General features: G+C 36.4%; 1 protein-coding gene and 1 long non-coding RNA gene across 2 annotated transcripts; one reads left to right on the top strand and one right to left on the bottom strand.

The window, feature by feature from the left end:
- Window positions 1-5,480: 5,480 nt before the first annotated feature.
- On the bottom strand, window positions 5,481-7,828 carry LOC107666621 (uncharacterized). Its single transcript, XR_001631693.1, has 3 exons — window positions 7,643-7,828; window positions 6,726-6,908; window positions 5,481-5,530 (listed from the first exon to the last, which is right to left on the bottom strand). It is a non-coding gene; the product is annotated as an uncharacterized LOC107666621 (long non-coding RNA).
- Window positions 7,829-12,892: 5,064 nt separating this feature from the next.
- LOC107666380 (intermediate filament protein ON3-like) lies at window positions 12,893-17,476 on the top strand. The gene is made up of 9 exons (XM_016457641.1): window positions 12,893-13,536; window positions 14,856-15,064; window positions 15,166-15,226; window positions 15,336-15,431; window positions 15,517-15,681; window positions 15,775-15,900; window positions 16,134-16,354; window positions 16,454-16,506; window positions 16,617-17,476. The coding sequence occupies exons 1-9, from the start codon at window positions 13,024-13,026 to the stop codon at window positions 16,826-16,828; spliced, it is 1,656 nt and encodes a 551-aa protein (XP_016313127.1). The 5' UTR covers window positions 12,893-13,023; the 3' UTR covers window positions 16,829-17,476.
- Window positions 17,477-17,642: the final 166 nt, after the last annotated feature.

Genomic DNA, 17,642 nt, shown 5'->3' on the forward strand with positions numbered 1-17,642 from the left:
TGCACCTTTCATGCATGCAGCAGATGCTCTTATCCAAAGTGACATACAATGCATTCAAGATCACCAGTTCATGCATTTCCCAGGAATTGAACTTGGTATTGCTAGTGTGATGCTCTACTGTTTAAAAAGTTTTGCAGTGCAACAAAACTAAATAGCACCCATTATTATTGATTTGGCTATTTTGCAGTGTATTATTGATTATAATGGGAGCTACAGTATTTAGTTGTTGTTTTTTTCACTGCTTACTAATAGTGTGTGTTGGGTGTGATGCAGTCAGATCTTCTGTACACCATCCATCTATAAAGAGTCATTTGTGCACACCTCTCAAACCGTTTTCACACGCTCTGTTGCTGCACCATATGCACACACAGGCCAGATCGTCTAAAAACACCTCAGATACTAGAAAAAACAACCATTTATTTCATTTTTAGTTTAATCTAGTTTTTCATTTCTTTTGATTAAATACACAAATACTTTATAAATGAATAAATACAGTTTCAGTTTTAAAAAATTTTTTTAATAACTTAAGCACTTTTCAGATAGCAATTGTGTCATATAGACAGTAATAAATTGAAGGGCTTCTGCGGGTCTTAAAAAGGTCTTAATTTGCCCTTCCACAAAAAAAGTGTAAATTCACAAATGGAATTAAACATTGCATGCATTGCAAAAAAAATGTAAAATCTTCCTCATATTTTTTTTTTTTACATTTATTCAAATACAAATATTTAAGGTACATTTATTTGAGATGCATATGTAAAATGAAGCCTTGAAAAATGCTTAAAACAGGAACAATTATCTGTCAGTGGGAAATAAACTTGTTTTCCTATTGATATAAATTGATTTTTCTAAGCCAATTGGTAGATGTTTGTTCTTTCTTAATCATAAACATCTTGATCTAAGAATCTTTTAAGAACCTTTAGACCTCTTTAGACATTTGCACTGGAAAACAAGACAAAAACATTAAGGAAGAACATCACATTTTTTGTAGTGTAATCAGAAGTACAGTAAAAGTTATTTCCATATTCTAGTGGTTGGGAGCAGAGCTGTTCAAGCCTTAAGCAATTTTCTTTTTTGTAAAATTAATTCAAAGTAATGAAGATCGGTTGGAAGTTGTATTTTTAAACTTTGAATTGTTGCTAACACAACTCATTGTCTGCTCCCTATACATTTACATTAAGAGAACATATTGACACATACAGAATCCTGTAACTCACTAAATCATTTATTATAAAGTGTTACAAATAAATTCATGTCATGTTTAAATGTTTGTTCACATGTGTTTGTCATTTGGCTGAAAATTGTCTCTCTGGTGGGAGAAAAACGTTGACATTTCCAATTACAGAGAAAATAAAACCACCCATGAATCACGTCCTCATGTAAAACAAACAAATCAGAATATGGCTTAATAACCCTATTCACAACCCACATTCTTAAATATTAACCTTTTAACACCTCTGTCTGTTCAAAGCATATTGTGTGCCTTTAAAATCCTTTTTGGTGTGGGACAAACACTGACACACCTTTCTCAATCCAAAATCAACCAAAATACAGCCACTTCTATTCACTGACAAGTTATGGCCTACCTATAAATCACTTTGACACTGATCAAATGAATAAATGCAAATTAATTGGCTGAAAATTTATGTATTGTATCCAGCAAAATAATATTACCAAACAGGCATTTGCCTTAAGGCTAAAATTTCACACATCGAGAGATATTTCCCCCTCCTCCAACACAGAAAATAACACTTTTTCTACACGCTGTCTATATATTTCACAGATAGGTTTGAGAACAAACAGGAGCCACAGACAGCCCTTTGCTCCAGCAAATATCATTTCTCTTCCTAAGTGATGTCTTCATGTTTCAAACATCCAGACAGGTTCAAAAGAAAGTTGAAAAAATGTTTAGCTTTGCACGACCAATTCTCCAATTATACATGATTGTGCATGCAGCAGTTACTGAGGTGATTATAACATAAACCAGAAGCATAAATAAAGTAAAAACATCATTTTTGGTGATTTCACAATAACCTGAGCTATAGCAAAGCATGCAGTACTTCGTGTCCATTTGTACGCACACCTGTGTGTATTACTGTAAAAATGCCTTGAAAATGGGAATGTAGCTTAGAGTAGCTCTCATTAGAGTTTCAGTGCCACATGCTTTTCATTATATAGTCAAATAGACATTATTTCACAAAAAAATGCTTTAAATAATTTCAGAGAATCAATTATTTAAGCTTAGACTTTCTCCTGGCTGATCTCATTATGTTTGTACAAAGCTTTTACACATACATTTGGATATGCACTGAAACAATATGAACATATTAACAGCATCTAAAACGTGGACGTTTTTCCATATGCACAGCTTTAGAAATGTACAAATATTTTTATTGAATATTTTACATTATACTGGTGCAGTTATATTTTGTACAGTTTTGTAATATATTTTATATAGTGCATTTGTCTATATAAGATCATTTTTTTAGCTATGTCTTACAGCAAACAAAATATGAATTATATGGTTAAGCAATGACTAAATGATGACAGAATTGATATTTATTTTTAACATTTTAACATTTAAAGTTATAAATGCATAAACATATATACAATAAATGAAATAAAATGTCATATATACTGTATAAAAAGATTTTTTGAAGGTATTATTGGTGTTCGTTTTACAAGAAAATATCGTTTCAGTTTTTCTACTTTAAAATGTCATATTTAATTCAATGTGTTACTTGTGTCTTTGTTATTGTTTGTGAAATTTACTAGCAATTTCTGGAATTTTTTACAGCAGTCACTTTTTCAGTGACAATCAGACAAAATCTGACATACATAAAAAAAAAATTATATCTGTAAACATTTGTACTTTCTAAAATTGTTCATATGTCAAATGCTGGTGTTTTACGCTGTCGATAATAAGTATCTACACAAATGCATGACTTTTTATGTAGTTTTACCAATGAGATTATTTTGCTTTCTCACTTATGCACATGCACACTCACAGTGTTGGGGGTAACGCATTACAAGTAACGCAAGTTACGTAACCAGATTACTTTTTTTAAGTAACTAGTAAAGTAACGCTTTACTTTTTTAATTTAGAAGGAAATATCTGAGTTACTTTTTCAAATAAGTAACTCTAGTTACTTTGTTTCCCATGTCTTGACTGACAGCTCTCGTGTTGCCATGTTGAGAAAAATGAGGAGTTAAGCCCAAAATTTAAACATAAGTGCAGAGGCGTTGTGTGCACTGTGATGTTACTGTAGTTCTAGACTAAATATGAACATTATTTACTCTTCTCACTGCACAAAAACAGATTCAGTATTCCTCAAAATGAATAAAAACAGTCAAATGCAAACTCAGAATATTATATAAACATGCAATAATTAAATATGTTAAATAAGACAAATATCATTTATATATTTAATCCCATTTTATTAACCAATGTCTTTGCTACTGACCTTCGATGATCTAATTCAACCATACTAATAAGCAAAAATGACACATTTGTTTCATTTTTGTTATTGCTGAATAGTGTTGAACTTTCTTCCCCTGCGTCATATTCTTCATGCAATTTGTTTGAGCTGCGCCCTCTACTGTACAGACGTGAATTTGCATTTCCTTCAGCCTGGGGCGTATTCATTTCACTTCTGTTGTGAAAAGGGCTTTTACATTTGTAAAAGAAGAACTTTTTTATATTAAAAACAAACAAGCAAGCCCTGCCCAGATTTAAAAAGTAACTCAAAAGTAACGTAATGCATTACTTTCCATAAAAAGTAACTAAGTAACATAATTAGTTACTTTTTAGGGAGTAACACAATATTGTAATGCATTACTTTTAAAAGGAACTTTCCCCAACACTGCACACTCATATACTGAATAGTCAAGCTGTGCCATTGCTGTTAGGTCAGCATCAACACTCATGTCACTGCAATTATTAAAAAGATGCATCGCAGAAGCATGGGAAAAGTACTGAGTTTATATAACAATACAGCTGTTGCACAGGTTCAGTCATGCCCACCAAGCTCATAACCAGAAGACGAAACTCAAAAACTATTTGAATCCATATTTTTTCTATCAAACAGAGAGACTTTTACAGAGTGATATGACTAATGTGAGTTGCACAAAAAACACAAATATAACAGATGTTAGCTTCAACTGTGGTGTATTATTGCAGTGTATGAGTTCGTACATGCCTTTTGGACATCTGCCTGTCACTCTTTTCTCTGCATAGAAAAAGTGCTTTTCAGGACCATCAAGAGTTACAGGTCTGAATGCTTTCTGAATCCTGAAACCAGCACAGAACAGATACGGGCCACCACGCCTAAGGGTCAATGTGACCCAAGGGTTTCCAGAGTCTCAGATGTCCATTCTCAGTCTTACCCAAAGGAAATAATAACGAAGAATTAGAACAATGTCATAGATCATCCTGACCACACCTATTGAGAAGCGATGCTGGTTCAAAACAAGTTTCAAGCCCATCCACTCCAATTTATGCTAATGTTTCCTGCATTGATTCATACATTCTCTGCTTTTGTTTCAATGTAAGTGGCTATTTTATTTGTACAGCACTTTTCACAAAACATATTGTTCAATGAGTGGCTTTACAGAAACCAGTGCAAGTGAACAACTCAAAAACGCTCTTTAATAAAAGGTCCTAAAAAGTGGTTTCCCAGTGATGCCATAGAAAATCCATTTAGGGTTTCCCAAAGAGCCATTTAGTGAACAGTTCAGTCTTTTTTTCCAATATAAAGAAACGTTTCCATGGATGTTAAAGGTTCTTCATGGAACCGAAGATGCCAAGATCAAGAATGATCTGTCGAGACATGACAAGATCCACAAGATGGTCTTTTGTAGCACTAGCTACATCAACATCATTCCTAGTTTTTATTGACTAAAGCTCTTTCTGTGAATTAAATATTCTAGTAGATTCTCTTACACTTACAATAAAAAGGCAACATGTTCACACAGCACACCAACAGAAAACGCACTCAAACGCCCAAGTGGTAGAGGTGTGCCCAACATGTTATCCCAATCAGTCATTGTAGTATGAGTGCTAAAAGTGCTGCAGGGTAGAAAGCGGTCACTTCACAGTCAAATGTGCAAAAGACAGCCGTTTTATGGCATTGCAATTGCTATTCTGAGTTTATATCAAGCAGTTCAATGAACTGAAAATGAGCAATATATTGTTTATGAACTATTCAATTCATTCATCAACAATTCAATTGTTTATGATGCCATTCATTCATCCATCTGTCAAACCGTTCAAACTGCTATCTCCGCAATTGACAAGATTAATTAATTAATAAATATGAATTTAAAAGATTAATAACTATTGTCAGAATTACTGTTCTGTTTGTTCATGATTCTTAAAGCATAAAGCCAACTCACTAACTTAATAAATAATATATTAGCTAGCTAGACAGCTAATTTAATAAACACTGCTGTTTAATTTTAACAGCAATTTTATGCATGTACTTACACTTTGTGAATTATGTGGTGATGTCAGTGACACTTCATACACCAATAGCTAGAAGCAACAACAAATTTACAGTCAAAATACATCATAAAACAAACAATTCATTTATGACTTGGTGAGGGCATGTCTTAACTGTGAGGTAATTGACACTTTCACTGAGGATGTTTTGTGAGTCTTATGGTGCTCAGGCCAAATGTATGATTCAGAAAAGTAAAAAGAGGCCTCTCTTGTTAGTTTTGCATTTTTCACTACAAGCTGGCTCATGCCAGTTCGATCTGGTATCAAGAGGTAAAAAGCATTGTTGGGACCTTGCCCCTCAAAAAAGTGCTTGCAGTAATTATCAAAGGCAAGTTATGATCCGTGTCATGAATGCTAGATACATTTTGAAACTTTTTTTTTTGTTGTTGAATATACAGTAATGAAGACCAGCCATAGTAAACAGAAAAATATAAAAAATTATAAACATACATATGCATTCATAAAAATAATTGTTATAACCAGTGTTATCTTAGTATTATTTATATTCTTTGTTATAGTTTTTATTAATATCTTGAATTAACTTTTCTTATTATATTTTCAGTTATCATTTTAATTTTACATGAATTTTGCTGTGTGCCTTTGTCATTTTCTTTTTTTTTTATATTATTACTTAGGTTTCATTTATTTTTATTTCAGTTTTAGTTTAAATTTATTTCCATTTTCCAGTTTATTTAATTTTAGTGCTTCAACTTCAACTTATTTCAGGTAGTTGCCAAAGCAACATTTACATCTAATATTTAGATTATTAAGTTAGATATTACGTTTTTCATTATGATATTTATATTATTATTTCATCTAATATTCATCATCTAATATTTATTTGTTTCAGCTAAATTAAGTTCATGTCATTTAACAAAAAAGTTTTTAATAGCTTTTGTTTTAGTTAATGACAATAACTCTGGCAACTACACAAAATAAAAAATAATAAACAAAACAAGATTAAAATAAAAGTAGAATAACACAGCACCATATTTAAGAAGAATATTACCATCTTTAATTAGTTGTACATTTTCATTACATTTTAAGTCTGCAAAAGGTTTTCTAACTAAGATATTTTTGTTTTCAGTTTCAGGCCATATTTTCGAAAGACACAAAACCATCCATTTTCTCCACTGAGAAGCCCCCACGCAGGATTGTGTTCATATTTCCACATACAGACAACTACGTTTTGGTGCCAACAAACTTAGAACTATCTAAGAATACTCACTGATGACTTTAAAGTCCTGTGGGTTCTCATTTGGTAAGTGGCATGTTAGCTCAGGCTGTAAGAACACAGAAGGTTGTAGGCAAAGGCTGTGGGTTTGAATCCCAGCTGAGTTGGTGTGTTCAGAGCTGCTGTTCCTAAGACCATGAACTGGAGTTTATATCACACCATAGACAATGTAGGAGTCTAGATGTGTGAAGGGAGAGAAAGATTTGTGTCCTTCATCAAGTAACTCCTGACATGTTCCCTATGATGTAGATATCTTATAAATAGCATATTTTTTCCAGTGTTTTCGTTGACATGCCTATGCCTTAATTGTTCATTTGCATTGGTCAATACTGTCAAATCGTAAAAATAATCATGTTTCCCATTTTTCTACTCAATCCATACAAGCCGATCGTTAAATTCGTGAAATGAATTTTGTGTAGTGTTGAAGATATGTGTGAATAATGTAGAACATCTCATTGACGCTATGCCTCAGATAGTGGCATGATAACTGTGGTAGTAATAGCAGATCTTTCAGTACACTAAACCAAGCATGCATTGCATTGCACACCCAAAAGAGAATCTTTCTGAAGCAAAAGGTTATGCTAAATGCATAGTATTAACAGCAGTAAGCAAGATCTGTCAGAATATATAGGTAATTATTGAGAGTATCTTGAAACTGGAGGTTACAAATGCAGTGAAACTATACCATAAGTAAAATGTACAGTTCAAAACAGAACGTATATTGTATTTCTATTTAAACACAGATAACTTAAATGACTTGTAGGCATGTGAAAGCTTCCTGCACGTAATTATCTGTAGGCTTTTGAAATGCAATATCACTTAACAGGACAGAGAAATCAAGTGAAATCCAAGCAATTCTAGACTTTGACAAGTCATTTACTTCATATACACCAATTCCCACATGCACTCACATTTACTGTAGACGCCCATCACCACACCTGGCTGGTCCAGGTTAAGTCGGGTTTATGAAAGAAAAGGGGCCTCAATCACACCTTTTCTCAAAGCTTGTTGGCCAAGCCCTTTGACTCAGCCTGGAGACTCTACGATAGAACAGGACGTTTCAGTTATCATCCGAATAATTAAAGGCACTCCTATGGGAAAACTCAAACGAGTTATACGTGAGGGGCTCCTTCTATCCAAAGATGAGCTGCACACATAGCCCCACCTACACATGCAAACTTATGTTAACGCTGAGGCCTGGAAAATCATCAAAAATGTTTTTGACATTAAACAGAAATGTCAAAAAAAGATGTCATAATGAACCTTGTGCTGTGCAAGGATTTTAGGAGACATCTGAAGCATTCCTCAGCCTGTGCTGACAAGTATTGTTGAATGTTTCTGCAAAGTTTCAGTATTAGAAGCTTGAAGGCAAAGCCAGAAACAATTATAACAGTCAGGTAGAAGGGGAATGTTTCAAATAGTCATTTTCAGTATTAAAATACTCCTGTATCCCAACTTAATTTGCATAGACAACTAAAAGTACTGTATACTTAAACCCTTCATAGACTGACTTTTAACTCAACATTAAGATTCATTTATATAAATGAATAAAAAAAGTCCTGTATCAATCCCTTCGTGCTATTAGTTGTTCAATTTAACATAGGGTTGCACAATATATCAGTATCATACAGTACACAAGATATTTTTTAATTGCCCGTTCTTATTTTTTATTACCCTTGTTGTTATTTAACACTCATGTTAAATTAATATCTGAAACACTAATAATTTAATAACACTGTTAAATGTAATCTGTAGCCAATCTGAAATTGAATATTCATATTTAATACATTATGATGCTGGGATTGCTAGAACTGATTAATTGATTAAAATGATTGATTTAGTTTCGATCAGCTGTGACATGAAAAAGGAATGCATTGGTGCATTCCTGTTTTTACCTATTTTAACCTATTTTGGTCTTAAAACTAATATAAATATGTATTTCTATTAATCAATATGATTCTTTTTTTGTATTTCAATTGCAGAAATAACACCTAAACAGTATCTGTACCCAATGATAACATGAAGTCGACATGAGGAAAGTTACCTCAATGCATTGACATGCTTTTAATTCATTGACATGCTTTTAATTGATAGAATGTTTAACTTTTATCAACTTTTTTTTCCAAAACAATGGCAATTGTTCAATTGTACTTGCACAAAGTTTTGTATCCTGGTGTGTTTTGACAGAAATGATTGTTCTTGCAGCTCATTCCTTGTATACAATTCTCAGAGCACCGAAACTTGAATATGCGCATACTGAAGGAGCTCTTCTTCTTCCTTTCATTCTGCATTCTTTTAAAATGCATCTGAATATTTAAAGGCACACTTATAGGAAAACTCCTACCACAAGTGATTATTTTGCAAAATGAATGTAGCAAACACTAATCTACACAGAAACAACTGATGAGTGCACAGTTAATTCTTCTTATGTACGAGATTGATATTAGCACACATTATTGTACTGAAGTGAAAGTGTACAAAGTGTATTTTGATGCACACAAGATTTTCATTTTACATTTTCTTCTCTTCATTTATTCCCATTATGTAATTCAAACTGGGAAATTGAGGCCGGTCTGCAGAATCCATTTGATGCAGGAGTTGAGCGCACAAACTTCACTCCACCCAGAAGCAAATGTTATTTTATTTCATGAAAACAGTTATTAGTCCATAAGGCCATGTTCTTGTGAATGGTTGTAACCATATTTGGAAAGTAATCTCAAAGGCTTGGTTGTGGACAAGAAAAAAGGGTGTGGTCTGAAAAGGTGGGACCCATCTTACTCACTAATGATTGGTGGGCTTTCATGAAAAGGAAGATATCCCTTGTTTCAGCATGATGAACATGACTATGTCTAAGCAAGCACGCAACTCTAAGATTTCAGCTCAAGAGCTGCTCTGCCTTTATGCCATCATAAACTATAGAAGACTCTGAAAATATGAGACATTATTGTAGAGTAAAGCTGTGAAAAACTTGTCACTGGTTTCCTTTTTTCATTGCACATAATTTGAAATGCTTCTTCAGTATATATTGGAAATATGATGTAGAGAGTGTAATCCTGTTTAAGATTTTGCAAGTTTGTTGCCATAACTTTCTCTTTTTATCACTGCCAACAAATATTCTTTGAGAACAGAGATACATTTAGAACAAAGCAGTCAAAAACTCAACACACGGAAGCTATGTAATAAATTACAGACAAATTATCAAGTAAAAGTATGAAACGGTTGGAAGTTACAACCCAGTGTACAAGACCGTAAAAAGTCACTCCACTGAATATGTGAATAAATGAATCAGGATCTGGACAAATTTCAAGCATTGCGTTATTGGCAATTTTGGGCCCCACCTAATGTGTAGAACAAAATCACAGCTTACATGTTCAGACAATCCCAAACACAGTATGACTAACCGACCAACGATTCACTTTTCTTTGTTGCACTGTTTGGTGATGCCACACAAAGCCTGGATTAAACAGAGGCCACATTGTACCATTTCTATAGTTCTTCATGATTCATGCTGGACTGTAAAATATTATACCAGTTAGATTTTGGGTAAAAACAAAAAGGCACAAGCCATGGCATAAGAAAGTAGCTATACATTAGAGAATAGTCTTTAGAGAAATATCTTAAATTGTATAAAGCTATGCATATTGCAGGAATGTCTCCACAGATATCAGAGACGGAGACAGTGGACAAAAAAATTGTTGTGGCTTAAGGTCTGGGCCAAATTCATTGAGGCCTCACTAAGATAGACGCTGCCAAATATGCTCACCGCCAACTGAAAATGTCAACTTTCAATTCAATCAATAGAAACTCTTTTGCTGGTTTTGTTCACCCCTTCGCTTTCCTGCAGCAGGCAATGCTGATTAACACCAGGTGTCATCCATTCTCAACAACCATGAATCCTTTGTTGCAATTGGGAGAACAAGGATGGGGATAAATTGGAAGCTGAAACGCCATTCAGTAGGGTATGATGCACTATGTGAAGTTACAGCAACCTAGTTTGATGTACCATTTTCTTGGTTATTTGTAGGAAAGACTACGGTTTGTTATTGTAAAAACATGGTGCAATAAGAAAATAAAGAGTTGGATGTGCTTCAAATGTGCCTCTAAAACTAATTTAGAATCGGTTTTATAATATTTGTTTTTTTTTTATTTTTACCCAAATGATATGTTAGGCTGTACTACAGTAATACGGGGTAGTACCAGTTAGTCCTAAAATGTAACTGTCCAAGACATTGTTGTTGCTGCACATCTTAAATCGTGTTTTGCCATGTTAAAGTGTTCTTCCTATTGTTACAGGCCAGTAAAGTAAAAATCAATACTATTTTGTCTAAATAAATAAAAAAATAAAACAGACAAAATGCTATCATATGAATTGTCATCACAAAATGATAATGTTCAGTATGAAAAATTCTCAAAATATTTGGGATTACATTTAAGTGTTGTTAGTGTCTTTAAAGATTAACTGTGAAAAAGGTCATCTAAATTGAGAAAATTAGCATTCATAATTAATATAAACTGATATATATAGCACATCAAATGATACATATAATAAAAATAGATAAAAAGGGGACTCTAATACTGTTTTTACTTCTCAACCCTAGATTGGGGTTGACCCTCTATACTTTTATATTTCAGTAATAAAGTCATTGGCATCACTGTATACTTACAATATTCATTGATCACAAAAAATTGGCTCCACATTAGATATTTCAGTCATTATGGATACTGTCAGTATGATTTATTGTAAGGCCTGTTATATATATATATATATATATATATATATATATATATATATATATATAACTTTATATTATGACTATGTATATGTACATATTAATGTATATTACTTTTTTTTTTTGGTTGTCTCTAAAAGGCAGTTTAGTCATTCAAATAACTCAATTGAATAAACAAAACTGTTTTGATTATTAAACCAATGTTCTCATATGTCCCAATGAAAATATATGTTATACCAGCGGTTGCACCCTAAATGCCCTACTCTTTCATCTTAAATTAATTGATTGGTTGTTATGAGAGTAATTATAAAATATATAACACCAAAGTCACAACAACCAAGTACATATGAATACACAAATTTCACACATGGCCAAGCTAAACACACATCTGTAGAAAATGTTAAATTCATGCGTTTATCTTTAATCACGTAAAAATAATGATTTCTATAGGGGATGCTTCAAGACATCTTTGATCTCACAATCCAATCTCCCACATTGTGTAACTTCTATCTCCTGACAGATTGCATTGTATGCATTCAAAGAAAATGCTGGGGGACTTCACAGTATCACTGTTCAGATCAGTGGAATTGCTGCTAACAAAAGCAGCACGTGTTGCTAAATAATGCCACCTAAGGACAGCTTCAAAAATAACCGCACTGCTCTTGCAGCCGCCATGCACTGTTCTGAGTTCTGATACTCACTTGTAACTATCCAAACTAAAGTTAAAGTCTAGCATGCTAATGCAAACAAAGCTGTTGACATACCCAATAAAGTTTCTGCTATGTGTTTTAATATGAGGTAACATAAAAATCTACTTTGCATGCAACTGCATCAGCCCTCTGGGAACCACAGAACGGAGTGGTGAAGTAGTGTCCGTGACAGAGCCATTGAGGTGAGAGAACAGAAGCTTGATTGTTTGAATGGAAAGAGGAGCCTGAAGGTTACAATGGCTTCCAGGACGAGCGCCAAGCTTCAACATTTAAGCCCTTCATCAAATATTCCCCTATTTAATACTCCTGCATGGTACTTAAAGCAAACAGAGAGCCCTGAACCTCCCAAAATCATGAAATATGCATGGAGTTGTATAGTTTTCCATGCGTTAAGTTTATAGAATGCCATCTGGTTATTTAACTAAAGTGCTTTGGATTACAGAGCACTAGTAAAATATAAAGGTTTTGTAGTACTTGCAAAAAGGTAGTTTGACCTTGTTTTTCTACTCCCTGTTCCTCTCCTAATTTCTCCACTTGACGTGAGTGTGTATGCATAAAAGTCAGGGTGTGGCCAGGCCTTCTCTGCTGAAAGTACTCCCATACCAGCCCAGCAAGATGGGTGTGTATATCACTTGGACAGGGGCGAAAGGCAGGACAAGAGCCTGAGGCTGAAAGGGGAGTGGTCAGGTGAGCCCCTCCCGTAGCATAAGGTATAAAAGCTGCTGCACTCCTTGAAGAAGGCACTCAGAGGGATTTAACTTTCCTCTTAGTGAGCTCTCCTGCTCTGGATTTCTCTGTCTCATCCTGTTCTTTCTCTGTCTGATCCTCACCCCTTCATAGACAACAGCAGCCATGACTTCGTTCAAAACCACTACCTACAGTACCAGCGGTGGAAGCATGAGCGGCGGCATGGGTGGAGGCATGAGGAAGTCCTTCTCTAGCATGTCTGCCAGTGCAGCACCCATTGGCAGCAGGGTGAGCTCTGTGTCATTCCGTCGCTCTGGCGGTGGCGGTGGTGGCGGTGGCGGCGGCGGCTTTGGCGGAGGATCTGGAGCAAGCTTCGGCTACAGCATTGGCGGCGGTGGCGGCGGCTATGGAGGAGGTCTCGGAGGAGGTTTCGGCGGTGGTGCAGGATTCGGCGGTGGTTCAGGATTCGGCGGTGGTTCAGGATTCGGTGGTGGTGCAGGATTCGGTCTAGGTGGAGGGTTCCCAGGTGGTATGGCACCCATCACAGCTGTCACAGTCAACCAGAGCCTCCTAGCCCCACTGAACCTAGAAATCGACCCCAACATCCAAGTTGTCCGCACCCAGGAGAAAGAGCAGATTAAGAACCTCAACAACCGCTTCGCTTCCTTCATTGACAAGGTTAGTCTTCTCTTTTCAAGCATACACAGTTGTACAACACAACAATCTCATTTTGCACCTCCAACATTTTGACTTTTCATCTGAATGTTGGGTTTTCATGCACACATTTGAAGGGCCTTCATATGAGCTGGGTTCTTCTCATTAAATATTTCACAGCCAGGAAATCCTCCTAGTGTCAGATTCCGTATAACGGTAAGCCCATAGGAGACAGGCCGGCATAGCATATGCCACATTTTGCATTATTATCACTACATTTCAGTCAAGCAGTCAAAGTCTATATCTTAGCACAGGCTTGAGTTTTTTTTTTCTTGTATGCAATTGTTCTCAGACAGTGAGGGTGAGTTTGGAAACCCAAGCCAGGTGAGATCCAATGACTAGGCCAATCCAAATAAGGGCATGGATCAAGTTTGCCATCTATCCCTATGGCAGCAATGCAGATATGTGTGTGTATGTGTGTGTGTAACAGATGAGCATCATCTTTAACTCTTACTCAATGCAATACCTGTCATAAAAATGGCACCAAGTCTCATGGGGTAACTTTATGTAAGTCCTAATAATAATTTTAATTTAACCTAAATAAAACAAGTTTCCTGTTTTGATTCTCTGACACCTTTGGGGAATTCACGATGTGACCACACCTTGTAAATTTCACCCCCTTACCTAGGTGCTACGCCCATTTGTATAATTCTGGCAAGAGAAATGATCAGCAATCATGTAGCTCACATAACTCTACTGATGTCATTGATGCTTTGTTCTTTTTATGTAAATCCTGCAAGTTCAAAGTCATTGTGAGATTTTGCAGGAATTTAATTGCATGGCATAAATCTGCTGGAGGGTGGGAACAGTTAGCACCTGAGGGTAAGGCGTGCCATATTATCTCTGTTAAGGCCTGCCACTTGGCACAGGTCTCCTAGGAGCCTCGCCCTTTATGCCAGGAGGGAAACAGTTTTGGGAGCATAAATTTGAGCATGGAGAGTCTGAACATGTTGTGGTGTCACTTGAGGTTAGCATTTCATTATCTCCAAAGGGGAGTGTGCATATTAAGAGGACAGTTACTCCACGAAAAGAATATACAAGCTGTGCTGGCCAACATGGCATGGCACTAATGCTACTAAATTCCTCTAAAGGTGCCAAAGGTGTGTCACCGCAAGTCCTGATATGCAATAAGAGGCATGCTTCATAATTACTGTAAAGTCATGCTTCATAATTACTGTAAAATATCTTGTGGCATGAGTAATGACATATCAAAGATCCTTGATGTTCTCCTTTCCTAATAAAGCAATTTATTAAAATCGTTTACTGGTTTATCTCCAATACAGGTGCGTTTCCTGGAACAGCAGAACAAAGTACTTGAGACAAAATGGAGTTTACTGCAGGACCAGACCACCACCCGCTCCAACATCGACGCCATGTTCGAGGCCTACATCGCCAACCTGCGCAGACAGCTTGACGGACTTGGTAATGAGAAGATGAAGCTAGAAGGAGAGCTGAAGAACATGCAGAACTTGGTAGAGGACTTCAAGAACAAGTAAGTAGCTGTGCAAGAGCAGGTTTATAGTCTATGGATTACACTTTGTGTGCATGGTATAATTAGCACAATATGCTAAAGCAGAAAACTTATCTTTGCAGATATGAGGATGAAATCAACAAGCGTGCCTCAGTGGAAAATGAATTTGTCCTGCTCAAGAAGGTAAAACACTTGGCTGCTGTCTTCATTCTCTAGTTATAGTTTACATTTCTTTTCATTGTACATCTGTAAAGGCCACATACTATATTGAGCTCCGTTCATGTCTTCATAGGATGTTGATGCCGCCTACATGAACAAGGTTGAGCTTGAGGCCAAGCTTGATTCTCTTCAAGATGAAATTAACTTCCTCAGGGCCATCTTTGAGGAGGTGAGTGTTTGATGAAACTATATTACCACTGAGATGCTAGTTTTCAATGTTAGGTTTATCTCAAACATTCACCTTGCAATTTTAGGAGCTGCGTGAACTCCAGGGACAGATCAAAGACACATCAGTCATTGTGGAAATGGACAACAGTCGCAGCCTGGACATGGATTCCATTGTTGCTGAGGTCCGTGCACAGTATGAGGACATCGCCAACCGCAGCCGTGCTGAGGCTGAGTCGTGGTACAAACAGAAGGTGAGAAAAGACATTCAAGCATCAAACCAACATTATTTTGAAGCAATCAACTGACAGATCCTAATCACAATGACTCTCTTTTTCACCACCTAGTTCGAGGAGATGCAGTCATCTGCCGGCAAATACGGAGATGACCTTCGCAACACCAAGCAGGAGATTGCTGAGCTCAACCGCATGATCAGCAGACTTCAGAATGAAATCGAAGCTGTCAAGGGACAAGTAAGAATTTTGTTAGTCTTTGGATGCTTTTGGATGAAGTTTAAACCTGAATTACATTTACAACCAACCAAATCCTTACTGTGTACTAAATGTACTTTCAAAGAAAAAGTTGTACTTTCAATGATGAAAATGTGCATGTTATGTTGGAAATTACGTGATCAAAAGGAGTTCCTAAGGACAGGAATAATGTAAAAGTGTTGCTGAAAACTGAAGTAGTAATGTCTTCTGCTCAGCGTGCCAACCTGGAAGCTCAGATCGCTGAGGCTGAGGAGCGTGGAGAACTGGCAGTGAAGGATGCCAAGCTCCGCATTAAGGAACTGGAAGAAGCCCTGCAAAGAGCAAAGCAGGATATGGCGCGCCAGGTGCGTGAGTACCAGGAGCTCATGAATGTCAAACTGGCCTTGGACATTGAGATCGCCACCTACAGGAAACTTCTGGAAGGCGAGGAGAGCAGGTCAGTCTCTTTGCTATTTTGAAAGTATATTTTTCTGTTAATTTAATTTTCTGTAATGTGTCTTTTATATTGACATTTATTTTCTTTTAACTTTGGCAGGATTGGTTCTGGTGGTGGCTCTGCAACCATCCACATCCAGGAGTCAAGCAGCAGTAAGCGTATTATCTTTTCCTATCATGACCGTAGACAAAAAGCATATAATTTGCTGTAAAAACTGCATTGGTGTTCAGTAAAACTAATGTCTCTGTTTTTTGGTTCACAGGTGGTGGCGGCGGTGGCGGCGGCGGCTTCGGAGCTGGATATGGTAGTGGTTCTGGATACGGTGGTGGCGCCGGATTCGGTGGTGGTAGTGGCTTCAGCAGTGGCAGCGGCTATGGATATGGTGGTGGCTCAGGGATGTCCATTGGTGGTGGCGGCGGCAGCCAAATGTCAATTTCCCGCTCTGTGGTGCAGAGCCAGAAGCGCCGCTTTTAAACCAATCATGTCCACCCAGTTCCCCACTCCCGAATATCATCTACCACCTAGGCAACTCCTATCTTTTTCACACATTTCAATGCTTCATAACTTTTTGATGTGTTTAACCCCCAAAAACCACAGTGACCCAGAGAGACTTTCATGTCAAAGTGTTATATCAGAACGGCTTTTCACGCTCACTGTGTTGTCTTTGATTTTTGTTTTTTCCTCTTGGCATCGCTCCTCATCCAGAGTACAAATTGTCCTTAAGGGGATGCACAATGAGAAAGGAGCTAATGAGACAGACAAAGCATGGAGCTCAAGTACTTCTTCAGGGTGAATAGCTTTTGTTGATCTATGTCATGTCATGCAAGTATTAAACACACAAAATTAATTCTTTTTCAGCTGACTCAGAATTCTGCATCACTACAACCAACATTGTCAATGCTTCTGCTGCATACTCATAGTGCAACAAAATCTACTCATTTGAGACTGTACTGCCCTTAAAGAGGGGTAACTGTGAGGCAAATCTCAGTTATTACCCAACTTTTACTCTTTCCTTTTCCTGATTTTGGATGATGGGCTGATGAGCTGTTCTTATGTCAAAATTGTTGTATTCATCGAGCCATGTACCACATGGAAACACCAATAAATCAGGGTTACATAAAATCATTTGTCTTCAGTTGTTATTTCTTCAGCCTTTCTTTTTTTTTTTTGCACAACATAGGAATTCGAAAATGCAACAAAAACTGTTTAATTTAATTATCACTGCTATAGAGATATTTGGGTCAATAACATGCAAGGGTGTCCACAATAAAGAAAGGGGGGGGGGGTT

The sequence above is a fragment of the Sinocyclocheilus anshuiensis genome, unplaced genomic scaffold (genome assembly GCF_001515605.1).
Source record: "Sinocyclocheilus anshuiensis isolate Anshui unplaced genomic scaffold, SAMN03320099.WGS_v1.1 scaffold201, whole genome shotgun sequence".
In the NCBI taxonomy this organism is placed as follows: domain Eukaryota; kingdom Metazoa; phylum Chordata; class Actinopteri; order Cypriniformes; family Cyprinidae; genus Sinocyclocheilus; species Sinocyclocheilus anshuiensis.

Excerpts from the sequence above, each read along its gene's own strand:
- LOC107666380 (XM_016457641.1), top strand. The coding sequence starts at position 13,024 with ATGACTTCGTTCAAAACCACTACCTACAGTACCAGCGGTGGAAGCATG. Across the intron at positions 15,065-15,165 it reads GTAGAGGACTTCAAGAACAA|ATATGAGGATGAAATCAACA; the intron begins GTAAGTAGCTGT and ends TTATCTTTGCAG. Across the intron at positions 16,355-16,453 it reads CTGGAAGGCGAGGAGAGCAG|GATTGGTTCTGGTGGTGGCT; the intron begins GTCAGTCTCTTT and ends TAACTTTGGCAG.